The sequence below is a fragment of the Primulina huaijiensis genome, chromosome 15 (assembly GCF_012295235.1).
Source record: "Primulina huaijiensis isolate GDHJ02 chromosome 15, ASM1229523v2, whole genome shotgun sequence".
Lineage (NCBI taxonomy): Eukaryota > Viridiplantae > Streptophyta > Magnoliopsida > Lamiales > Gesneriaceae > Primulina > Primulina huaijiensis.
Window position 1 is genome coordinate 1,721,020 of NC_133320.1, and position 24,785 is coordinate 1,745,804.

The 24,785-nt window shown below is 34.5% G+C and overlaps 5 protein-coding genes across 10 annotated transcripts; 4 read left to right on the forward strand and 1 right to left on the reverse strand.

The window, feature by feature from the left end:
- Positions 1-1,742: 1,742 nt before the first annotated feature.
- LOC140959706 (developmentally-regulated G-protein 3) lies at positions 1,743-9,141 on the reverse strand. The gene is made up of 10 exons (XM_073417692.1): positions 8,943-9,141; positions 8,278-8,331; positions 7,196-7,369; positions 6,394-6,465; positions 5,283-5,342; positions 4,068-4,177; positions 3,293-3,592; positions 2,755-2,946; positions 2,207-2,258; positions 1,743-2,108 (listed from the first exon to the last, which is right to left on the reverse strand). Exons 1-10 carry the CDS (start codon positions 8,982-8,984, stop codon positions 2,058-2,060), a joined length of 1,107 nt encoding a protein of 368 aa, XP_073273793.1. The 5' UTR covers positions 8,985-9,141; the 3' UTR covers positions 1,743-2,057.
- Positions 9,142-11,019: 1,878 nt separating this feature from the next.
- Positions 11,020-17,162, forward strand: LOC140959127 (shikimate kinase, chloroplastic-like). 4 transcript variants are annotated; one of them, XM_073416902.1, is made up of 12 exons: positions 11,041-11,134; positions 11,441-11,522; positions 11,686-11,911; positions 13,530-13,585; positions 13,825-13,879; positions 13,986-14,058; positions 14,638-14,725; positions 15,395-15,477; positions 15,568-15,697; positions 16,366-16,444; positions 16,623-16,687; positions 16,772-17,162. In XM_073416902.1, the coding sequence occupies exons 3-12, from the start codon at positions 11,701-11,703 to the stop codon at positions 16,820-16,822; spliced, it is 891 nt and encodes a 296-aa protein (XP_073273003.1). In that variant the 5' UTR covers positions 11,041-11,134; positions 11,441-11,522; positions 11,686-11,700; the 3' UTR covers positions 16,823-17,162. The 4 variants fall into 4 exon arrangements, with proteins under 4 accessions (XP_073273004.1, XP_073273003.1, XP_073273001.1 ...); XM_073416903.1 differs by lacking the exon at positions 11,441-11,522 and having other exon boundaries at positions 11,020-11,134; XM_073416900.1 differs by lacking the exon at positions 11,041-11,134 and having other exon boundaries at positions 11,169-11,478.
- A 426-nt stretch (positions 17,163-17,588) lies between these two features.
- On the forward strand, positions 17,589-18,008 carry LOC140958783 (S-protein homolog 19-like). The gene has a single exon (XM_073416349.1). It carries the CDS (start codon positions 17,589-17,591, stop codon positions 18,006-18,008), a length of 420 nt encoding a protein of 139 aa, XP_073272450.1.
- Positions 18,009-18,421: 413 nt separating this feature from the next.
- On the forward strand, positions 18,422-20,531 carry LOC140960069 (F-box/kelch-repeat protein SKIP6-like). Of its 3 annotated transcripts, XR_012172095.1 has the most exons (3): positions 18,422-19,581; positions 20,117-20,325; positions 20,360-20,528. XR_012172095.1 is itself a non-coding variant. In XM_073418186.1 (2 exons), exon 1 carries the CDS (start codon positions 18,464-18,466, stop codon positions 19,538-19,540), a length of 1,077 nt encoding a protein of 358 aa, XP_073274287.1. In that variant the 5' UTR covers positions 18,422-18,463; the 3' UTR covers positions 19,541-19,568; positions 20,117-20,531. The 3 variants fall into 3 exon arrangements, 2 of the variants coding, with proteins under 2 accessions (XP_073274287.1, XP_073274286.1); XM_073418186.1 differs by having other exon boundaries at positions 18,422-19,568; positions 20,117-20,531; XM_073418185.1 differs by having other exon boundaries at positions 20,117-20,530.
- Positions 20,532-23,818: 3,287 nt separating this feature from the next.
- On the forward strand, positions 23,819-24,313 carry LOC140959543 (mitochondrial pyruvate carrier 4-like). The gene has a single exon (XM_073417437.1). The coding sequence runs from the start codon at positions 23,934-23,936 to the stop codon at positions 24,231-24,233; it is 300 nt and encodes a 99-aa protein (XP_073273538.1). The 5' UTR covers positions 23,819-23,933; the 3' UTR covers positions 24,234-24,313.
- Positions 24,314-24,785: the final 472 nt, after the last annotated feature.

The window sequence follows — 24,785 nt, forward strand, 5'->3', positions numbered from 1 at the left end:
GAAGGGTTCGAGGCATTTTTTTTTTCAAAATTTAATATTTGAAAATCAATTGGACTGTGGATACAAATTTTTTTTTATTACTAACGCACGCTGGGAGGGGATCGAACCCGGAGAGGGAGCCAGCTTAAGCTGGTGGGTGAGACCATTGGGCTAAAACCCGGTCTCGACTGTGGATATATTTGGGTGTGATTGGTTTGAAGAAAAAATCTTTAAATTCATGAAAAAAATCTTAACTTTATCATTCCCATGCTTAAATTTGTAGTTTTCATCTTCATTTGTTGGAAGAATTTCAAGTGTGTTAAAAATCCAGATGTGTTATATGACGAAATCAAGTTCTTACAGGAATTTCAAGGGGGCCTTTTTCTTGTGATTAAACCTATAAAGTTTATTCATTTGAATTTTAAGTGTCATTAGCTGCAATGTTTTCTATCTTCCACAGAAGAATTCACCATTGCTATCTGTGGCACAATTTGGAGACTGGGATCAAAAGGGACAGTTACCTGTTTACTCGATGGATTTCTTGAAAATCCGAGCAATGAGGAAGCAGAACAAGAGGGGATCCATCAAGAACCAGTGTTGGAAATGAGGAAAACCTAATCTCTTTAAACACGAGAGATTTGAACAAACCCCACGACGATCATCAGAGCCATTCTCCAACAGTATGATCCTCTAGACAATTTTTTACAGATACTGATAGAACGTAAAAGAAGGTACATCATGATGTAGGTGGGAAAATTCCCATTTTTGGATCGAGTTTTCTGATTATGTAGCCGACAATCTTAGAGATAATTGGTTTCCTTAGCGTTTAGATAAATAAGCCATTCAAGAATGGATCTTGTAGAGAGTTTCCTTCTTGCTCAAGATGAATGCTTACTAGCTTTACAATCATATCAAATAGGTAAACAAGCCCTTCAACTATGAATTTTATAGATACTTTGATTCTTGCAGGATCAAACTTTAGGTCAACCAACCAGCCTATAGAATTAAACTTAGAATTGCTTATTTTTGTTTGCTAGGAATCAATCTATCATCTATCTCAAAAGGCTTCTTAATCTTCATAAAAACACGCTTTAACTTTGCCTCAATCTGGTTAAAAGATAGCTATGATTTTTCATTGAGATGTGCTCTTGATGTTGTCATGAAGCATACATTTGAGTGGATGTGATGCTAGATGGTGTACCATAGCACACAAAATATTGAAATAACATGCAAGAGATGGGTGTGTGCTTAATGAAGAAAGCAACGTTTGGTACTTGCTAAAGCTGAAAAGTATCCCTATTACATTTGGACCACCTTAAAGCACATGTGATTTCACATGGAATGTATGTTCCCAGAAACATAAAATAATGAAGTAGAACGTAGCTCGTTTTGGGCTCTCTTTAATCTTTATACCCATGGAAGATATCCCTTTTCATGAAGCATACTGTAATCTCACGTGATAATGATTCTTAGTTTCATTGTTTATTTGAATAATGATTCTTTAAATAATTTTGCAAGTTTGATGTTAACAAGAAACTATTAGGGTGATTTGGAACCTTTTCAAATCCAATAACATACTTTTATATCCAATGCCAACCTGATCCCTTGCGTCTTCAAGGCCTGACAATGGCAATGGACAGCTTGCTGAACTTTTATTATCTCGGGCCTTTTGATTATCATATAGTTATTTACTAGTTTTAAGAAGTTTTTTTTTTTTTTTGAACGCAGATACTGTATAAAACAGTACATAAGGAGACTTTAACTATACGAATAGAAGACGAAGTTTCCATTTCACCCGGCGAGAGAGTATATTCAGGAAGAGTTTCATAATCAGAGAATCACTCTTCATATAAATTAAAAGCTTAAAACGTCTCATCAGGACATTAAAGTTGCAGCAAAACACAACCACGAATAGTCGATTTTAAACTCCAGCTTTTATATCATGTTCGATCCTACTCGCTAAGTAACTCTGCAGACAATGACTCGTACATAGGAAAAAGTTCTATAAACTTTACTGCTGGAAGTCTGGTACCACATGCCTCAGGGGATATAGCTCGAGCCACCGACACTCGAACTCATCACAATTTTTTGATTATCTGCACTACATCTTCATCTTCCAATTCGTGCTCCTGGTGAAGATAACGGGGCCAAATATTAAGCAGCATAAATATTACAATGATTACCATATAGCATGATCCTGAATAGGAAAACATGACAGAATTTTTACCTTGCCTACCCTCTGGGGCTTGTGTTTTACACTTGAACCCCAAACCAGTGCACTGCAGAATTGAACAAATAAAGTTCAGTAATAGCAATCAATTTCTGAAAAATAAATAAAGTTTCCAGATAACTATGCACGAAGGGAGTAGAGGATACTTGAAATTCTACCCTATATAAATTTCACGTTGATGCAACAAATTACAGGTGTTGAGACATTTCTTGCCATTCCCTTTATCTTCAATCAGATACTTAACATAAACCCATGGTTGATAGAACTATTAGCCTTAATGAGTAATGATTACTTTCCGTTTTGATGTTTACAAACACACTAAGATCAATTGAATCGACCCAATTGATGTTTGATCAGTTTCCTTTCTTCTTAAAGCTAAAGTATAAAGTTTCGAAAACTCCGATAAGCTCTGTTTGAGGTAGAGTGTAGGGATATGCAACTATAATTAGCTGGGTTTTACTCTGGATATAATAATCCTGTCCTCAGTATCGACACATTTAATCAACAGTAAAGAACTTCAAAATCAAGAAACTTAAGGAACTTACTACTTGAATTGTTTAAGCATATCCTTGTGGATTCTGTTACAGAAATCCTCAACAGTCCTTTTCTTCGACGACAGTATAACAGGGTCTTCATAGTCCGGATTCATCCCTTTGGGCTTCGTGTATATGCGAGTTAAGCTAAGATACTCCCATACTTTATCTAGGAGACCATCAAGATTCCATTCCAAATGAGCACTGGAAACACAAGTTATAACGCAAATAATTTGTACAATATCAGAGAAAAAACAGAAAATATAAACAAACTAGAAAATAAGGTATTACACACATCAGCAAATAATGCCGAAGAGGCATGCCCATTATAAAATAAATTTAGTTCAATTAGTTGAGCTTTGAGAACATGCAAATACTCTGACAAACTTCAGGAGAAATCTTGGAACAATTCTACAATTCATATTCTGTATTGCATATATGAGATGATGTCTTCTTACAACATTCATTCTAAACAATTCAGAGTATTGTAAGCAGAAAACAAGATTATAACGTCATTACATTATTTCACATAACACTAATGCAAGGTTACCTCACAGGGCAATAATGTGGAAGTTTGTCGAGAATCTCCAGTTCTTCAAGTGTAATCTGATCAATCTTGTTGACGACATAAATGCAAGGCATATATACCCTACTTCCCTCAATGACATCTATAAGATCATCAGCTGTCGCATCATACCTAAGATTGATATCAGCATTGTGTATTCTGTATTCACTGCATATTGCCTTCACAGTTTCAAGGTCCAGATGTGTGTTGGTAACTGTAGACGTAAGATTGATTCCACCCTTATCTTTCTTGCGGAATGTCAAATTTGGTGGTTCCTTGTTTAACCTAATCTCATTAAAAGAGTAATATATTGGTTCAACGTCATGTAATTAGGATAATCATGTTAAGGAATACATAAAAAAGTTGTAATTGGTTTTGCATAAAATGAAAATAAAAAACACATGAAAAAAGCAAATGCAATGACAAGCTTTTTTCCTATGTTGGTTTTCAAGTTCCATATAATTAAGAATCACCTATTAGTTCACTTTCACTTTCTTTAACATCCACCATGCTAAGAAATCTGGCAATATTTTCCTAGCCACACTATTTAACTAGTAAACATGCATGTGCATGCTCATTAAACACGAGGCATAAACTCTTACGTCATCAGTACACGAAATCCCGCAAGTCACACACAATCAGTACAGACAAAATGAGCTACGAGTAAAGAACAAAGCTTCCTGCAAATAGATACTGGCAAAATGATGCAGATATAAGGGATTAAACTGTCGTGAATATATCACATGACCATGCAACATACCTTATACCAAATCCCTCAAGCTCTTTCTCTATAAGTCGTTTATGTGTAATTGGCTTTATTGCATCCAGAACAATCAGGATACAGTTACACGTCCTAGCAGTACTGATGACCTGAATTTAGAACACAATCAAAAGCACTGTATGAAAATATAAGCATAAAATATGAAATTGAAACATATAATCTAAACGATAATGATATTCAGATATTGACATTAATAATGCATTCGGTAATCAACTATTGTCGCAATTTCTGTAAAGGCGGGAATGTGGGATAGATTATAGCAATTAACCAAGAAGATAACAAAAGATCATCGTTGATTTCTAAACCTCATCCTAACAAAGCTCGCCATCGGTCCCCTTAATTATGGATTCTCTGTCTCAACAATCAAAGAGGGGTCCACTCAACAATATTTGATATCGTTGTCTTTTGAAAATTTCAATATTTCATAATCATATAGAAGAAATTCAGGCAGAGAAGGCAAATAGTACAGGTCGTATTCATGGATTACGGGTTCAGGCAGCTGTCTCATTAATTACAATATCCTCCTCTTCCACTTGGTGGAGGTGTTCATGGTTTCGTAATTGTGATTTCAATAATGGTTTATCCTATATTTCACAAGCTCTTCATGGGGAGAAGATTCTCAAACTTCCTTTTCCTTTTATTTTCAGGAGCGAGGATATTTACATAGCATGTGCAAAAACAGGGTAACAGAAAAAGACTTTTGGAAATGTTCTTTAAATCGAGTTCTTGGCTTATTCAGGATGAAAATTGAAGAAGTTTTAAAGTAACAACAAAAGTTGGAGTTTGAATTATCTTCTGTTTTAAGCTTATGCCTGAAGAATTTTTTAGGTTGGGTTATAATTAGTTTTATTATTTGTTCATCAGTGTGTCTTGGGAAGTGAAAAGGCACACACACAAACACTTAATATTAAGGCGAAATTACTGAGTTAGAAGAATGATATGCAGAAGGTTCTCAACAAGACTTTGTGGATTCAAACCAGAAACCCAGGGCTATAGGATTCTAGGAAGTATGTGCCAAGAGAATAATTTCAATTTGGCAATGATGTGCCAGATGTACAATAAACAAAAATTTTTAAGCCCAAAAGACAACTTCAGTAAAGCCAAACAAAAACAGATCGAGAGGAGATGAGGGTGAGAAGAAATACCAGTCAAAACAAAACAAAATTATATAGTGACAGAAACGTTGAATATTACCTGCCTACCTCTCCCCTTGCCATCTTTAGCACCCTCAATGATACCAGGAAGATCCAATAACTAAAAAATGCAGGAAAAAACTAAAAGATAACTATTTCAAACAAGAAGAGTACAGATAATGCAGGGAACCAATTTCTAAATGAGATTTTTGAGGCCATTATTTCTGGCTGAATATCGTCTAAGATTCACACAATTTTGATACTACCAACCTTCTTGCATGAAACAAAAATACATTTTAGAAAAATAAAACATTAATATGCATAACTGTTAAAGGCCTGACAAGTTGCGCCCTCAACAATGCATTATTTTTAAGAGACGAAAAGAAAGAAAGTCCAAGACACACCAAGACTGAGATTTTTAGGCCCTGTTAGTAAAAACACTAAAAATGCATTTATGAATTTCTCAACCACGCACTCGTTCCTATATTATTGGAGAGCAATGACAGAAAGGTAATGCACAAATTGTGTTGCTCTTTACACCCATCAACCAATAGATTTATTGATGCATACTCTTAATGGCCCTATCATAAAATAGATTTCAACCACCCGCAGCCTTCCAATGTCTATATGATATCCCACTCTTATTTTTGACAATATTTAATGTTAACAACTTAAATGGGAAAATGTACCACGTTTATTTGAAAACTCACGATAGGAAATATCTATATCTCGAGCTCACAACTATACAAATAAAGTAAGTTCGCCAAAGTAGTTTGTCACTAGAGATGCTGGAAGGTTACAAAAACAAAGTTAAAGGAGAAAAACACGTAAAGGGAACACTGTGAGAAGCAAGTTAAAGGAGAAAAACACGTAAAGGGAACACTGTGAGAAGACTTGCATGGACACACAGAATGCAAGTAATTTTAAAATTTTGAAAAATCTCCAATAAACTTGATTAAGTGAGTGTTGTAACTAGTAAAAACAACCAACTGCATATTACTCTGTAGTACGATTATGCAGGATAGCATTTGAAATCAGTATTCGCTTCAACAGAGTAAAGCTGCTAAAGCTGCATTCGGGCAGGTTTACAACTTTATTTTGGAAACAACTCTATGGAAATGCAAATGTTCTAATAACTGAAACAAACAGTTTGCCAGTGGAAAAGACAGTACCTGAATTTTGGCTCCTCGATACACAATGACACCAGGAATGCAGGTTAAAGTAGTAAACTCGTATGAAGCAACCTGAAATTGATGTAAAGAAAGGGCAAAAAACACTCGTTTGAGGGTTCAGAAACCTGAGCATAAATATGTAATGTACCAATAAGAATAATAAGAAGAGAATCAGGATACCCAATAGCAGTTCTATCAGTCAGAAAACATGAAGAGCACTGATTTCATCTTATATTGGAGGTTTTCTTTTACCCATACTTTGCATTTATTTCAGATGAAAGGATTGATACGAATCCCCAAAAAAACACAGAATCATCGCCACAACTCCCCAACAAACTTAGTTAGACTTTCGCGTCAATAACTAACTAATCGTGTACAGATGCACGGTAAATGAATCAGAAACGGAGGATAGATGTTTATTTTACAGTGTAAATATCTTAAGCTTTTTAGGGTGACATAATTCTATACATTGGTCATTATTTCGTTAAAATTTCAGGATGTGTTCCTGATGATCCGTATGCCTTAGCCCATACACTCCCAACTACATTAATTGTTTCTCGCATTTAAAAAAAATCCTTTCTTGCAAAGTCAGTCAGGATGTTATTAACTCACCACAGCACTAAATATTCAGGAAAACAAGCAAGCATCCAAAACAAATGCATAAAACAGATGTTTTAGAAAGAGTTTGTACACTTTAAAAGCTAAAATAACCGGAGTATGCAATAACTACATATAGATTGGATGCTGTGGCACGTTATCCATAAAAGGTCCGCGGCTGCACAACATATCAAGAATTACAAACCTCTGAAAAAGTGCCCGTTAGTTTGTTTAAAAGTGTGGACTTCCCAACCGAAGGGAAACCCACGAGTCCAACTCTAGCATCACCACTTTTTGTAACATCAAAACCTTCTCCAGCACCACCACCCCCTTTTGATGAAGGCGTAATTAGTTCCCTCCGAAGTTTTGCAAGCTTTGCCTAGGAGATTAAAAAGCCACGCATATTAAAAAGGTAGCTAGTGAACTTCAGATATCTTGGGAGAAAGAAAATTTTCACTGAGAATGGCTGGTAAAACAGAAAGTTTCACAAAAATAATAGTCAATCAGGCCCGTATTAGAAGCTTATACAAGGACATGTATACATGCATTAATATGCATGTACATGAGGCTACAGTTACATCATCTACAACATATTTTTCAAATTACTTCAATCCAAAAGATGATAAATAATGTCATATCATAGATGTTAAAAGCGCACACATTGCACAGGGGTATTGACACAAGGCCTGGTGATAGTGCCCTTGTACCTTAAACAACTATGTGAACCGACCAAATATATATGAGCAATACTTCAAATTCAGACACATTGTACCCTACACATCATAAGATGTGGACAAAAGCCGACAATATAGTATTTTAATTTCACAGAGAATCGGTGAGGTTATAAAAAAATTTTAAGGGAGTTCTACAGCACAAGATAATGAGGAGGGAGACAATTTTGATGAGGAACTTCTAGCAACTCAAAAAGACAAACATGCATCCCCCTCTGTCCAATATAAACAAAAATTTCACCAAATGGAAAATGAATATCATTCAGGCCATTTTGAATGGTAGATAAAAACACAAGATTCAATTCAGGAACCTGATACTGGTGTATAGTTACAAAAGACCTGCTTTAGATGATGTCCACTCACTCACTTTGAGTGGATATACAGTTCACTTCAGTAGAAATGTAATAAACAATATTTGATATGTGCAAAGTGATCTTGATTTCTCTATCAACAAGATTAAAGATAAGAAAGGTAAAACTGAAGACATGGAAACATGATATCTTTTCATCAGAAATTTTTATGTTAAGACAACGGTGACAAACATGATGTGCTGTACCTTCAGTAAGCCCAGGTGATGGGCGGTTGCTTTGTTCTTCTGAGTCCTTGCCATCTGCAATAGGGAAAGGAAAGAAATTTTCCTGTTCTTAAAACGCTATGAAAATTATAATAAAATTGATCCAACACAAGACATATGAAAACAACAATTCAATGATTTAACTTTCCAACCCTGAGTAGCCCAATACACATAAAAATAGAAAGCTAAGGAATACAAAAATCCGACTGAACACCACTTAGTAACAGTTGGATAAGAGTATATAATTGTAAGTCTATCTCGGAATATAGCATTATCAGTAGCAACACAGTGAGATTAAGTTAAAATGACGTTCATCTTACATCAAGAGGATTGATAAACATTAAGTGAACGCGAAATAATACAAGAATACCTCGTGGCCATGGCTGGAAAAAATAAACGTGAAAAACTAAAATATCTGAGAAAAATCAACCTTATATTTAACAATTGCATAGTTGCACTAATTTTTCAGCCTCACTTCGCTAATAACACTAAAATCTATTAATTTCCTTCTCACATCTCGCCAATAAAATCAGCTAAAGATCGATAAACAAACAAAACCACTTCCTTATTAAGTTAAAATACGCAGACATCGAATGAAAAATTATCAAAAACTCGATCATTTGCTTCTTAATAAATATTTCAATCACCTCGTCTTCGATGTCTTTAATCTTCTGCATGATAGTGGCCATTGTTTCCGAGGCGATAGGAAATGAGAAGCTATAACGACGACGTACAAGCTTTAGGCGGTGGGAATAAGCCTTCAGGTCGGAGCTGATACTTTGTGCGTCGCCGGAGTTGGGGGAAGCAAAGAAACCCAAAGTCTTCTCAACTTGGGCTGCGCTACTAGGGCCTGTTATTTGTTGGGCTCTACTTTATGGGCTTGTGCCTACCTTTTCGGACGAACACCGATAAAATTGGACGATTTGTCAGTGGCCACCTAACACGTGAAATTGGATGATATCGTCGAGTTTGGATTTGAGCCAGCTGAAAATCACTACGATATGTTATAAAATTTTAAAAAAAATGTGGTTGAAAGTTCCAAATCAGAAGTTTTAAATTCCATAATTAAAGGTGGATTAAATAAATATAAATTACTAACGAATTTTTTTTAGTAATATGAATTTTCTTAAGTACGGTTGTGTTTAAGTTGATTACATTGGCATTGTTAGATTAGACTCAAATTCATGAACTTGACGTGATATTAGAATACGAGTTCATCGTTATGTGTTGGACTAATTATATGGGTCACCCGAACTTCACGCTCTAATTATTCATTCTTGGATATGAAGAGTGTTCCACGTACATTGACTAGCAACCTCAATCGGTTGTTAATTCCGAAGTATCGATACGAAATATTTGGTACTATAATGATATGCAATTTTAAATTTTATGTATATACCAAAATACCTAAATAATATATATAAATTTAAAATATATAATATTTTTAAATAATAAATTAATTTTTTTTAAAAAATATAATATATTTTTTCGATATAAAACGGTGTATAGTGATACTGTATCGAAATATCGGTACATCGCAGTATTTCGGTATAATCGATATGCTAATTATACATACTGAAATTTTCGGTACGATATAAATATTTTTAATACTGTAATTTTCGATACAATATGTTTTTTTCGGTATAATACGGTGTACCATCTTTGGTAAAAATGTGATTTGATTTTATAATATTTTAATTTTTAAACATTTCTTTTGTAACTATGATTAATTTTTATTTGGTTTACATCATAATCATATTTATTGTTTATAATTTAAATTTTGTTATCAATCTCTTGCCCACACGACTTACTTAGATTAATTAACATGTGTATATTTTAAATTTGCAATTTATTTAACTTATATTATATTTTATTCTCATGCAATATCTATTCTATTTTATTAGAATTGAGAACATGATAGTAACCACTTAAGAAAGACACCAACTTTTTCTTTCATTTTTACATTTATATGATATTAACATTACATTTTTGGTTTTTTTTTAATTTCAACACACACTTTTATTTTTAATTTTTTTATTTCAACAATTCAAATATCAATTTATTCTTTCTATAATTTATCAAATTTTATTTTAATCTATCAATAATGATAAAAAAAAAATGTACACACGTACTATGTGTACAGAATAAGTAGTATATAGGGATGGCAATTTTCCCCGTGGGTTTGGGGCCCCACGGGGAAAACCCTAAACGGGGATGGGGATCCCCGATTTTTTCGGGTTTGGGTTCGGGTTCGGGGATTTTTTTAAATCCCCGATGTAGTTCGGGTCGGGTATGGGATTACTATCCTCATCCCCGAAATCTCCGAGCTCGTCCCGAAAATAATATCAATAATATATTATTAATATTAATAATATAAAAATATTATTATTTTTTAAATTATTAATAATAATATTATTATTGATATTGATATTGATATTGATATTAATATTATGTCTAATAATAATAGATAATAGTAAGTTTTGGTTTGAGAAAATCTCTGAATCCGTCATCGTCTTGTCATGTTAATATTTTTGAGACGGGGATGAGGACGGGGACGGGAAGTTGATTCCAGATGTTTCGGGTTTTGGGATTCCCCGAACCCGAAAAAACGGGGATGGGGTGGGTATGGAGGTGGGGATGAAATTCGGGGATGAAGATGGGAATGGCAAACCCGACCCGACCTATTGCCATCCCTAGTAGTATATATAATTAAAATAGTCTGCCCTTTTGAATTTGGAGTTGATAGCCACCTACCACAAATTTATCATATATAAACACTATTAGCTTGCTGACGGCTCAATAGGAAATTCACCACCAGCCACGTTTCTTCCAATTTCGGGTAAGTAAACGCTCATGTATGCTTCAATTTCATACTACATATGATGAGTTTTCGGCCCATGAATCACGTCTGTTTCTGCATTTACATATGTGCGCGAAGCTTTTCTGTACGGGCATCCTTTTCTTGTGGCAAAGGAGATTTTTTGTAATGTTTTGACCTGATTTGAGGAAAATCTGGTTTTGTTTTGTCGTGTTGAGTTATCAATTTTTTTGGTAAATTGGGCACCTTTTCTCTTTAGTTTTACTGCTGTTTTATTATGGGTTTATCGAACTGTTCTACTTTGGTTTTGTTTTTTAATGTTTGAAGGATGTTGATTGAGAGTGTCTTGCATATTGATGAAAAAGGTAATAATCAGAGTGATAAAAGTTTGAACCTTTGAAGTTTTCTGGTGATTCTTTTTCCGTTGTATATTCTAAAAAGTGAAATTTCTTAATTAATCTATAACACTGAAAGAAAATCTTGGCTCAAAATTTGGTGGGATTGAGTTGTTGTATGGTGATTCATATATTGAAGATTTCATTTTGTTTGAAACTGAATCGTGTATTTTGAAGAAAGAGGAGAGATACATGGAAGCAAAATTTTCCCAAAGCTTACAATTGCCGGCAAGGATAAACTCTGAAAAGTTTGCAAGGAAATCAAGTAATTCTTTACAGTTTTTGCGGAGAAATGGGGAACGAAAGTATCTGGCTCGTGCTTCTATTAATCTGCTGGCTAGAAAAGGAAGAACTCAGGTTCCACTGGTGCTAAAGGTTTTGTGCTCCTCTGGAAATGTTCCAGGTGATTATGAATAGATGTGGTATCATTTGGTTTGAAACTTGTATGGACAACTGTTATAACAATTTTTTTTTTCTTTTTCTGTTGAAACATCAACATCGCATAGTTCAAATTTGGTGCTGATTGTTACCATAGTTGTCAAAGGCGAGTGCCTTAAGGCGAGAGGCGCCACCAGGTGAGGACCCTGTGCCTGGGACTCTAGGCACAGCGATTCACTAAAGCGAGTTCAGGCACTCGCCTGGACTAGCCTTAGAAGTTTACTCAGGCGTGCTTGGGTGATTTTTTTAATTACTTGTTTAAAACAAATAGCCCAAATCCAAACCCTACCAACCCAACGCCCCAAAACCGGAATAAGAAGAAGAGAGCTATGAACAGAAGAACGACAACATCGAAAACAACCAGAAAAAGACCGATTTTACTTCTTTTGGATAAAGAGAAAGAAGAAAATGATGAATTCCAAAAAGAACACAAGTGGAGTTTGTGATGATTCGATGAAAGAAGATGAACTTGATTTGGATGATTGAAAATTTTTATTCATGTTATTAATTACTATGAACTTATTAAATATATTTTTTTAAAAAATTAAAAAATGTGCGCCTTGTTTCGGTAAGGGATTGCCTCGCCTCGAGCCTCGAGCCTCGGGCTCTATGACCTCGGTGCGCCTTAAGCCCTTGACAACTATGATGGTAACTAAAAAAACTGCTGATTTCATTGGATCCTTGTGGTTTTGTTATCTCCAGTTTATAGAAGATGGTTTGTCAAATGACGGTCAAGCGATTCATTAAAATTGCTCAATAATATTTTTTTTTTTATCAAAGATTACCTGAATGGTTGACAGAGATGATAAGACGAATAACATTTAAGTGGCATCAGTTTGAGAACTGACACAAACAAGTGCCTGATTTTCCATATATGCGCACCAATTTTGTACCCCTCTCACCTGAAAAGATATAAACCGTCCTTCAAATTACTGAAAGTAAGCACCATTTTTCATTTGTTTGCTATCAATCTGTAGCTTCAGAATTTCATCTTCTAACATCATAGTTTTCAGGTTAAAATCATGAAACATGTGATCTTGATTTAGTGGTCAACATTTTTTAATATTTTATGAAAAAAGGCCACTATTTTTGCGCTATAGATGATATAACAATCAACATTAGTTACGTCAAGCATACGTAAAGACAAGGACTGCAAATATTGTGCAGTGACAATGCTATGCAGTGTGGACTATATAACTATTACATTGTATTTCCACACAAACAAACTGCATCATAAGAATATCATGGCTGATCGAAAGTTCAAGACTGTGAACCTCATATAGTTGATATTTGGGAATAATCTGTGTTTGCTTATGGGTCAAACCTTCCCTGAAATTTTTTACCATCCACACTCGGTTCTTTCCTTCTCTTGTGTCATTAATTCAGCTCATCGTCAATGCTGAGTAAATACATAAATTTAGCTTCTATTAAATTGTCCATGTATCTATTTTCTGTCAGTCTTCAGTGTTTTCTGTCGAGGTGGTGGTTTGAATTTTCCATTGGTCACACGTCACATAACTGATAGACTTAAGTTTCTAGCATCACATGAGTCACTAAATTTTTTGTATTTTTCTGTCTTTCAGCTTCAGTACTAGAGTCTGGAAGGCTTCCTTCATTTGACGAATCTATAATTTTACAGGTAAGTTCACTTGACATTTCTTCTTTAGATTAATGTCCTAAAACCTTAGCTGACCATACCTAGTGTTATGACATTAAAAATTATAATGTTAATGATGTCATAAAGATGTGTAAAGCTTTTTAGAGTGCGAGAAGCTGCCTTTCTCCTTGGGCAGTAATGGAACAATAAACAATTGGGCGTGTTCTTGAGTATTTGAGCAATTGAAGTCTGCTTTTAACTTTATTAAATGCATGTTGCAGAATAAATCTGAAGGAATTGAACCATATCTAAATGGACGTTGTATATATCTTGTTGGTAAATGCACCCATCGGTTTTTTTTTGAATCCGTGTGAATTACTTTGTGTCTTCGCCCTTTAACTTCTTTCTTTCTTTCCTTTTTTTTGTGTTTTTAATTATACAGGGATGATGGGATCTGGGAAAACGACAGTGGGCAAGGTTTTGTCAGAAAGTCTTGGATATTCTTTTTGCGACTGGTTGGCACCAAAACTTCATTCTTCTTCCTGATAAGTGAGGAACCATTTAAAATTCAAAAAGAGCTATTTGAAAATGGATTTGTTGGATCCTTTGATTAGTAATTGAAAATTGCTGATTTCATCGAGTATGATTGAGACTTTGTTGTGTTATTCATCACTACTTGCTATTTATGATTTTACCCTCCACTAACTCAGTTATTAGAGATATGCTAAGGTTTATGGCACGTGCCTTATCAAAGTGAGGTGCCTTAAGGGATAGAATACTAGGATCTTAATACATGTAGAAAATTTAATCACATAAAGTCCAATGTCAATGACAATTAAAAATCCTATAATTAGTCTATTAGTGAATTAAATGCAATTACTTTTCATTTTACTTTAGATTCACTGTATCTACATTGAAGGTGCATTTAAAAGGTGTCTTGAGCCTGTAGAATGCACCAAGGCTCGTGCTACATAGCCAAGTTGTGTGCTTTGCTGAAGGGCTGCACCTTGAGCTTGGTGCATGCCTTTTGGATTTTAATAACTATGGCTGATCCTTGCAATACATATCAATAGTTTTACTTGTGAATGCTTCAGTGACACGTTAGTAGAACAAGCTGCTGGTGGAAACACAGTGGCTGAAATATTCAAGATATATGGTGAGAGCTTCTTCAGAGATACTGAGGTAAGGAAAAAACTTCTTTCCTATTCAGTTGGCCATTTCAGGCTTTGACACCAAACAAAGACCTCCGACATTGAGTTTTTATTAGAGCCTGTATTGGTTAAGCCTAAGCTTATGATTATTGAATGGTTTATATGCCTGTTGGTATTCAATTATCAATTTGTTTTATGAGTAGTTAGTTGAAAGTTAATCCATCTTTATTCTCCCAGGGAATTATTTAGATTAGTTATTGATTGATTTATTTGCTTTAACCACCCACAAGATTTATGCTTGTAAGTACTAGAAAATCTTGTGTTTCAACGGATAGTTTACTAGGATAGTGTGGCCAAATTTCCCAATCATACCGTTTTTGCATATGGACTGCGGTTTGAATGCTTTAAAAGAAACTTTGATATCTATCCAATGCGGGTCAGTGATACAAAACCAATTTCGCCATTTGGCTAGGATTTTCGAAGATTCCGAAATGGGTTAACCAATTTGGTCGAGAAATATTTCTTGTTATTTTATATGATTCATTTAATGTGAAGTCACCGACTATTAACGCCGTTGTATTTGTTTAATTGGCGTAATAGCATCAGCATCATGCTCCATGTTTTATTGAGTTTCGTAATTGTTGGAGAATGTGACAATCTTTCTGTCTCGACTACAATTCTTCTTGCTTCTGTTCTTTAGACAGAGGCATTGCAGAAACTGTCTTCGATGCATCAATTAGTTGTTTCTACCGGTGGGGGTGCAGTGATCCGACCAATCAATTGGTAATAAAATGTGAAGTTCTTGTGGCATTTTTAAGTGGTCGACTTGTTATTTCAACAGTGTTTCACGGGTCACTGTTTATACTTTACTAGGAGATACATGCAAAAGGGCATCAGTGTTTGGCTAGACGTACCTTTGGATGCCTTAGCACGTAGAATTACTGCTGTAGGTACTGATTCTCGACCCCTGTTGGACCAAGAATCTGGTGATCCTTATTCCAAGGTAACTCGCCGCATTTTTATTAATTTTGGAATTCGTCAAGAATGGTACAGGTCTCGTGTACTTTTTCAACTTACGAAAATCGTGCTGAGGCTATTGTGATTGTGAGTTGGGTTAAACTCGGACGTGAATAGATTCTGATTAAAATATGTCTGGGTTTGGGTTTCTATAGATTCAGCTCATGGAAGACCCAATCCAATCATAATAAATTTATTTTAATGAAAATTGGTGGCACAGAAAAATTTATGCTGCATTCGCTCGTAAGTATATGTATTTTTAATGATTTTGAGTTTCAAATAAGACTCGTGAAAGTTGTTTAAGTATACTATCTCTTTTGAAGTCCAAGAAATATGTACCTGTGTTTTTTTCTCCACGTGGGACTAATAAACGATGAGTGAGATTGCTATTTGTCAGTGATTTATGTATTGACAATTAGATTATAGATTTATGGCTGCATATGTGTGAGCCATATTGGACTAAACTTGGTAAGAGGGATTCATTTAAAAAAATTGGCTGAGTTTGAGCCGACCATCTTGGCTCACTTGTACGATTGACGGGTTGTACGTATACATATGATCTAGGTTCCATTAAAAAATCAGATAAATTTTCATTCTTTGATATTTTATTGGGGTCTTCTTTTTTTTTACCTTATGTGTAACTTCGTTATGTAGACCATGAAGCGATTATCTACCCTTTTCAAAGAGAGGGGTGAAGCATACGCCAGTGCTGATGTCCGTGTCTGCCTAGAAAGTAAGATTGCAGTATCTTGTTTCATTTTTGTTAAATTCACTCTTTTGCTCTTTAATTTTTTGTCCAAAATCGTGACCGCTCCACCCCACCCCACCCCACCCCACCCCCTGCATGCATGCTATAAATCCATCTGCCCACGTAACTTTATTGATGGATCAATGTTAATCTTTGTATTTAGATATTGCTGCGAAACTCGGATTAATGGATGTATGCAATCTCACACCTAACGTAATTGCGATTGAGGTCTGTCTGTCTCCTTCTCCAACTCCTTTGTTTTTGACCAAGTAGTTTCTCTTATCAACTTAACTGGGTATGATGTGACAACAGGTGCTTTCACAAATCGAAACCTTCTTGAAGAAAAGGAAAAACGGCATTTGATTCTTTCATTCCTTCATAATTGAAGAGGTGATTGCCGCAGTTCAGTTTTTCCAGTTCAAATACACGGAGTGGAGCTTCTTTGATTGTGTTCGAGGATGTTGTGCTATATAGCTACTGTACAGAATAACATGTTGGATGCTGCTGTGTGTCCTCTTTTGTTTTTATTTTTGTACCCTTTCTTGTTTGATGGATGATCATTGCTACTCTATATAGAGTGGTTCACTCTTGTCAAAAGAGAAAACATCGTTTTCTCTATTGTTTGTAGAATATGTGTCAAAAACAAGGATGTCTGTCAACTGTGTAACTTTAAATCGAGTTTTTGTTTTGTTATGTACTTACATATTACTTTGGATGATAATGATATTCCAATAATATGAAAATTTATATCCAAATTCTATGAATCCAAATCTAACCATCGGTGCCCGATTTCAAGCTCGGCATACGAATTGGAAATTGAAGAATATATGGTTTAGAGCTTGAATTAAGAGTTATGGTTTTAACTTTACTTCACAATTGAATCAAATCAAGATCGGGTCGAGGTGGAGTTGATTAGTTTGCACAACTTTTTATCCTCATGTTACTATTAGAACCGGATAACATTTTATATTTAAAAAAACTACATTTAAAAAGGGTGAAATAAAAGAAAGTAATCAAATTACCTTTAAAAGGAAATTTTATACGTGATTCACTCATATTTCAAACTCCCATTTCCTTTTTCTTTATAATATATATAAAAATTAAGCACCCCCAAACCATATTGACTAAAATGTTTTTCACATTGTTCCTCCTTTCACTCCTGGTGGATTTGGCCTCCTCACAGAGCAATGAAGGATACGAAGTTCACGTCGTGAACGTCCTTCCTAACAACGATTCCCCATTGAAGATCCATTGCGCCTCCAAGACCACTGATCTCGGCAACCATACGCTCTACGTGACCAACGATTTCTACTGGCATTTCCGGATGAACTTTTGGCACACTACCATGTTCTTCTGTAGTTTCCATTGGGGTTCGAGGAATCAAGCCTTCGAAGTGTTTAATGAGGACATTGCCTACACTTGCGGATTTAAACCAGATGGAAACATATGCAATTGGTCCGTTAGAGAAGATGGGTTTTGGCTTAGCAATCAAGTTCCTCCGGGTCCGAGTCAGATTAAGAAATATGATTGGGTTTTGTTAGAACAATGAAAAAGATTAAATTTTTATCTGTTTAAGATATGAATAAAACATGATCAATTATATATAAAATAAATAAATTTTGTCCTGTTGAAAATCCAAAACTCAACCACATATTATATATTCGTAGTGGAAGGAATTTTTTTTAACTCATCTTCAATATCTTGAAATAATATTTAAATAACTCTCCCTTTGTTATATACTAGGAGGATATTGAGAAAAATAATAATGGTCAAAAGTAAATTTTATTTTAAGAAATAAAATAAATTTATAATATATTTGATTTAAAAATTAGTGCACTAGATTCAAGTTTAAACCTTTTTTTTTGGAAGTTTTAATCATTTTTCTTGAAAATACATTATTTTCATTAATTTGCAATCACAAATTTCAAGATTCCAACTCTCTTCCTCGCACCTTTCCAAAAAAAAAAAAACTCTCTTCCTCGCACACACTAGAATCCACCCGCCATGACAGGTCAATCCGCTGCCGCATCGCCCCTGTGTCCTCCATCACAACTCATCCCGAACCTGCCAGATGATATCTCCGTCCAAATACTGGCCAGAGTTCCTCGTTCCCACCATCCGTACCTCTCTCTAGTCTCAAAATCATGGCTGTCTACCATAAAGTCCCCTGAGCTCTTCCGCACTCGATCCCTCCTCCGCGTCTCCGAATGCTCTCTATACCTCAATCTCCGCTTTGATTCTTCCTTCCACTGGTACTGTGAACAAACCCTTCAATCCAAACGTTCGCTGGTACCCCTCCCCCCAATTCCTCAGAGCCGCATCGGGCCTTCGACTTCAGTGCTTGGCCACAAAATTTACATGATAGGCGGTTCTATCAATGACATCCCATCGAATGATATTTGGGTCTTTGATTGTAGGTTTAATAAGTGGGAAATCGGACCGAAAATGCGGGTGTCCCGGGAGTTTTCCGCCGCGGAAAATTGGTGCGGGAAAATCTATGTCATAGGTGGGTGTGTGGTGGATAATTGGGCTCGTTCCATCTACTGGGCCGAGGTGTTTGACCCCGAAAGCGGTTCTTGGGCAGCGGTTCCGAGTGCCATTGAGGTGAGGGACAAGTGGATGCACGCTAGTGCCATGATAGGGAATAAGCTATACGCAATGGCCGATAGGGGAGGCGTGGTTTTCGACGTGGGCTATGGGGAATGGGGCAATGTGCCTAAAAGGTTGGACATGGGTTGGAGGGGTCGGGCTGCGGTGGTTGGTAATGTGTTGTATTGTTATGATTACTTGGGGAAGATTCAGGGATATGATGTGGAGATGGATGTTTGGAAGGAGTTGAGAGGGGTAGAGAAAGGATTGCCGAATTTCTTGTGTAACTCGACAATGGTGAATTTGGATGGTAAGTTGTGTGTGGTTTGGGAAGGGAAGGGAAGTGGGAAAGAGGTGGATATTATGTGTGCTGAGATCGAGGTCAAGAAAGACAGTGATGGAAGTTTGGGTGGGAAGATTTTGAGGTTGGATGTGATTCTCGTGGTTCCGAAAGGGGCTTCGATTGCTCATTGCTTGGCGGTTGAACTTTGATGGAGTTCTTGGCGGTTGTTGAACCATGGTAGGATGAAGGGGTACGTCTTTGCTATTTATTTGGCTTTATTTTGCAGTTTATTATATCAATTACGTACATCGAGTTTAAAGATTGTGATTGACTTGAGTCCGTTTAGTCTGGAGATTTGTTAAAATGCTTAATTTATATTGTACATTGTCTGGCCTGAGATCTGGGATGAGTGAGTGCAAGATGAGTGTGTAAGTTGCTTTAGTGAACATGTTTCGGAAATGAAATAGTCCATGCATTGGTTGTAAGTTTCTAATAGGTATTGAAGCCATGTGTAGGTGTAACATGATCATATGATTAGTGTTTCTGAGTGTAGGTGAATAGCCACCACATTTCTGGTTATGCAACTGCTGTAGCATGAAAATGTTGGTTCGGAAGACACTTTTCTTGCCTATCTTTAGCTGCAGAATTTCATTGGTGAATATCATTTTGGAATATTGTATTTGATTCTGGTCGAATACCATGTAGAAGCTAATCTTTTGTTTTTGCTGTGCGTGTTAATATTTCTTTCGGCATAGACTAAGCACGCCAAATTTTTCAAGATGCAGTCTTGGCCCTAAGCCGATTTTGCAATATCGAGTTGCAGTGTGCTGGACGAAATTTGATTACTGCAACGACCTAAATTTTCAAGGTTCGTAAAGTTACAACAGCAGACTCGTATTAAAGATAACTGGTCTTGTCAAGACATGTAACATATATATATCCGCCATTTTATGAGTTCAGCCACTTAAAGCTGTCCGGAACTAACATACAATGTGTTGTATGAATGCGTTTTGAATTCGCTTTTAAAGGCATATATACTCAGGACTGTGTTGTGTGTATTTTCAATGATGTGTTAAAATTGATTGGAGTCGGTTTTGCAACCCTTTGAGTTTCATCCCTTTGAGTTTCATTTTGTGATCCATATTTCAAAGCATATGGTGGCTTCTTGTACAAAATTTGAGTGAAATTATTTATATTTTTCTCTCCTGAAGTTTTATCGAGGTCCATATTCTAATTATTATTTTATTATGTATACAAAAAATGTACTACAAATTTATGTATTTAACATAATATATTCATCGTGTCTGCTAGCGAGATTTGATATTTTATCGATATAACATAATTATTTATTAAATAAATATATTTTTAACTTCTTGAACATTTTATTTCGAGTAGCTAGTTAACATATTTGAATGTTCGAAACAAGTTAACATCTTTGAATGTTTGAATGTTTCGAGATGAGTTTGAACTCGAGCTTTGATTCAAATTGAAGTTGAACGAAACTATTAAAATTTCATGAGTTTCAAATTGAAATCTAGCTTGAACAAGAATTCGAGCTTTTAAATTTTGTGATATAAAATTTTGTGATATTCGATTTGATTTCGTTCGTTCACATACTTGATACATATGTTTATATGTACTATGTATTAAAGTTAAACTCTTTTTACTAGCTAAATTTGGTACACATATATTTATATATACTATTTATTAAAGTTAACCTTTTTTTACTACCTAATTTTGGTACAATGCAGAAACTTGTTTTATAATTCTTAAAGCATTCTCTAAATATCCGACTAAAAAAAATATGACATTTTTCATTACATTAATTTTATCTCTTATCTTTTCATTCTCAAATTTTAATAACTTTTATAATAAATTTTTTTTTAAAAAAAAAACCAAACATTCTCTAATTTTTTTTAAAGAACACATGCGAAATGCTAAAAGTAGGTATATAATACTTGATCACTTCATAATAACCACTTTGGTATGTTTTTTCATTTTTCTAATTTATTTTCAATGTATATTAGTTCAAGAGATCATAAATAACGATCAAATTAAAAATTTACAATCGTTTTTACTTTTAGAAGTTAGAATTTTTACATTTGTCAGTCAATTTGGTGCAATAGCTCTTGGCACTCCCGCTAAATTTTGTGCATACAAAAACTAACAACAAAATCAAAGAATAAAAGATGAACCTTTATCAAAAAAATTAAAGATACATACATGCCTATTATAATTAATAACAAATCAAACAAAACAACTAAGCATATAAAAAAAAAACGTAAAAATGCACATAACACATGCTCCCGTATACTAGTTTTAATTATTGATGTATGTGATTTTTGCCATGAAATATATGTACACTTCTGTATTCGTGCACATTCGATCACCATCTTAATGTTTTCCCCCCAAAAAGAAAAAAAGTACAGTACTAGTGTTGTTGCTATTTGACATATATTTAACAACACATGCGTACCGTTTGGTTCATGGTATGAGATATATAGTATGGAAATAAGTAATGTTTTATAATAATAAAATAAATATAAAATGATAGTTAATATAGTGTTTGATTTAATTGATTTGATTGATGTGAGATAAATTATTACGAATTTGATTGATATAAAATAAATAATTAATAATTTGATTGATCGAAATAAATAATACTTGTACAAAACAAGTGATATGATAAGATTATTTATATCAATACTTACAAATACTTGAACCAAACATTACCATGGAGAATTGTAATGAGAAGCTCCAACCCAACGAAGTCATGTAAATGTCATAAATGTAGGTACGTTACTACAAACCCCCCTTGAATAGTCCACACAAGCAGATGCTGCCGTAATTATAATTGGCTGGCGATGGCATATACACCAAGAATTTTACAAATTGGTCGACACAACTTGTTCTTATCATTTTCGTCACTTCTTCCCTTTCTATGAAAATTTTCAGGTGATGGAACCTTTCGATGGGATAAGTTGGTGTGGACTCCCAATTCGGCTTATTTCCCCTAGTTTAAAAATAGGGTGGTGATACACCTCTTGATTCATGGTTTTTTTTTTCTCGACCGAATAAAGTTAAGATTGTGTTGAGATTGATAGGTTTGAGATTTTAGATTTCACAGATTAATTTATTCGATATCAAATTATATAGTTTTAATAGTGTACCTTCAAATCTTACTCCCAATCAAATTCTATCGGTTAAAGTGGTACCTAAATATATTTTAGTTGGTAGGCCAAAAATTAATACTAGACTTGGCATAATTAAATGCGTGCACCAAAAAAGTGGACGATGGTTATTGACTATTTCTCGACTCTTGGGACAATCTATTATTGAGTAGTAATCATCAGATTTGATTTATGGATGACTCATTGACAAAGACATAGCTAAAAATGTCGGATAGAATTGAGTGTTCCAAAAAGGGCGATAAATAAATTATACAAAAATTCGTGTGAGATGATATCACGAGTCAATTTTATGAAATAAATATTCTATATGAGTCATAAAAGAAAAATTATTAATTTTTATGTCAAATATGGACAAGATCGATCAGTCTCACGAATAAAGATTCGTGAGACATTCTTATGAAAGCCTTACTCAATAAATTATATCAAGTGTGATTTAATTTTAAATTCCATAAACATAGTTGTATTTGTGTTTAGTTTTTGTCAGATTAAAATTTTTTCTGCGGTGTCTGATTTAAAAAAAATATTTATGCACTTACTGGGGTCTGCATGTGTTTGTCGGATGAATTTCGATTAACATTTTAGTTATATAAATAAATGACATATTTCCGGTTGAATCGGGAACCAAAACAAAAGTATCTCACATAAATCAAAACCGAAACCGAAACCAATTTTGACTTTTCTCCAAAACTGAAATGAAAATAGAGAATTTAGGGTTCGGTTTTTGTAATCAAATTTTAGTGCAATCGTAGTTGAAACCGTAAATCTATTATTAGTTTTGAAGTCTCGAGAATACATAGAAAATCGTAATCTAAGCAAGTTAATTTACTAGTGGATTTATCTAAATTAAATCGAACCCTTATTTTTATTTATTTAAATAAATTTTAAAAATCCACAGTATTTTATAATATAAGTTGTAAAAAATTAAAATTAAACTAAGCCGAACTAATAACCTTATCTTATTCGCTAAAATTATATAAATTCGAACAGTAATCAAGTAATTACCACACGGTTCGATCATGATTTTTGACCACAGTAAAATTTGAAAAAGTGGTTATATTAATTATAACACACGCCTTAATTCAACCATATACATGAAAATTCATCCGAAAACAATTTATCTAAAATACATTATATATTAAACATAACATCATAAACATGATTTGCTTCGGTCTATATTACATCAGGTGTAAAGGATGTTTTGAATTAAAATAAAAAATCGCGAGAGGAAACCTGACAATATTAAGTGAAATAATAAAGGCATTTTTGTTAACAGTTAAATAAAGCAACGTACTGACCCAATCACCCTCTACCCATCTACCTATATTTAACTCAATCCGACGAATAAATTATCAATCCTCCAACAAAACAAACACGACACTAACACAAGCATCCAGTGTGATTGGAGAAGACGATGAATGCGAAGAAGTTAGTCGAGAGCATATGGAACCATCCCGCGGGGCCAGGAACCATCCATTTCTGGGCACCGACGTTCAAGTGGGCCATCAGCGTGACCAATATTTCCAATTTCTCGATGCCACCGGACTCGGTCTCGTACCCTCAGCAGACGGCATTCGTCGTCGCGGGGTTCATCGGCGCCCGTTACTGCACGGTGATCACGCCCAAGAATTGGAATCTTTTCAGCAATAATTTTGCTTTGGGTTGCACAGGTATTTATCAGCTGGCGAGAAAAGCCAAGCATGACCACTCCTGATAATCTGATTAATTAATAAACAAGATTACTTGTGAAATCAGGTTTTTGGTTGGTTAATTCCCATGGATGGATTTGGAGTGTGATTCAAAGGGGCTGGCTAGTTTCTTGAATAATTAATCTCTGCATGCAAGCAAATTTAAACAAATTTAAAACTAATTTATCGAATCGTTTTGTTCAATTTATTTCATTTCGTTAAATTGAACAGGTCTCCCTTATCTATAGTAAGAAATGAAAAATAAGTTGACCTAAATAAATTTTTTTTAAAAAAAAGAAAAAAGAAAGAGAAAATGAAATTATAATAAGAAAAGACCATACCACTTAAAACAATCGATGAGTTGCTGAAGACTAAGAGAAAACGATGTTAAATGGGTAAATGATGTAAACAAATTATATAGGATATTAATTAAAGCTTATTTATTATACTTAGTAAAATTACAATTTTGTTGTAATATATTTATCATTTTGCTATTTTGATAATTTATATTGAGAAATTTCAATTTTAATAATATATTTTTATAATTTTTGATAATTTCAGTTTTTTTTCAATATAAA

Excerpts from the sequence above, each read along its gene's own strand:
- LOC140959706 (XM_073417692.1), bottom strand. The coding sequence starts at position 8,984 with ATGGCCACTATCATGCAGAAGATTAAAGACATCGAAGACGAG. Across the intron at positions 7,370-8,277 it reads ATCACCTGGGCTTACTGAAG|GCAAAGCTTGCAAAACTTCG; the intron begins GTACAGCACATC and ends TTAATCTCCTAG. Across the intron at positions 5,343-6,393 it reads ATCGAGGAGCCAAAATTCAG|TTATTGGATCTTCCTGGTAT; the intron begins GTACTGTCTTTT and ends TGCATTTTTTAG.
- LOC140959127 (XM_073416900.1), top strand. Across the intron at positions 11,912-13,529 it reads CTCCTCTGGAAATGTTCCAG|CTTCAGTACTAGAGTCTGGA; the intron begins GTGATTATGAAT and ends TCTGTCTTTCAG. Across the intron at positions 16,445-16,622 it reads TGTCCGTGTCTGCCTAGAAA|ATATTGCTGCGAAACTCGGA; the intron begins GTAAGATTGCAG and ends CTTTGTATTTAG.
- LOC140958783 (XM_073416349.1), top strand. The coding sequence starts at position 17,589 with ATGTTTTTCACATTGTTCCTCCTTTCACTCCTGGTGGATTTGGCCTCC.
- LOC140960069 (XM_073418186.1), top strand. The coding sequence starts at position 18,464 with ATGACAGGTCAATCCGCTGCCGCATCGCCCCTGTGTCCTCCATCACAA.
- LOC140959543 (XM_073417437.1), top strand. The coding sequence starts at position 23,934 with ATGAATGCGAAGAAGTTAGTCGAGAGCATATGGAACCATCCCGCGGGG.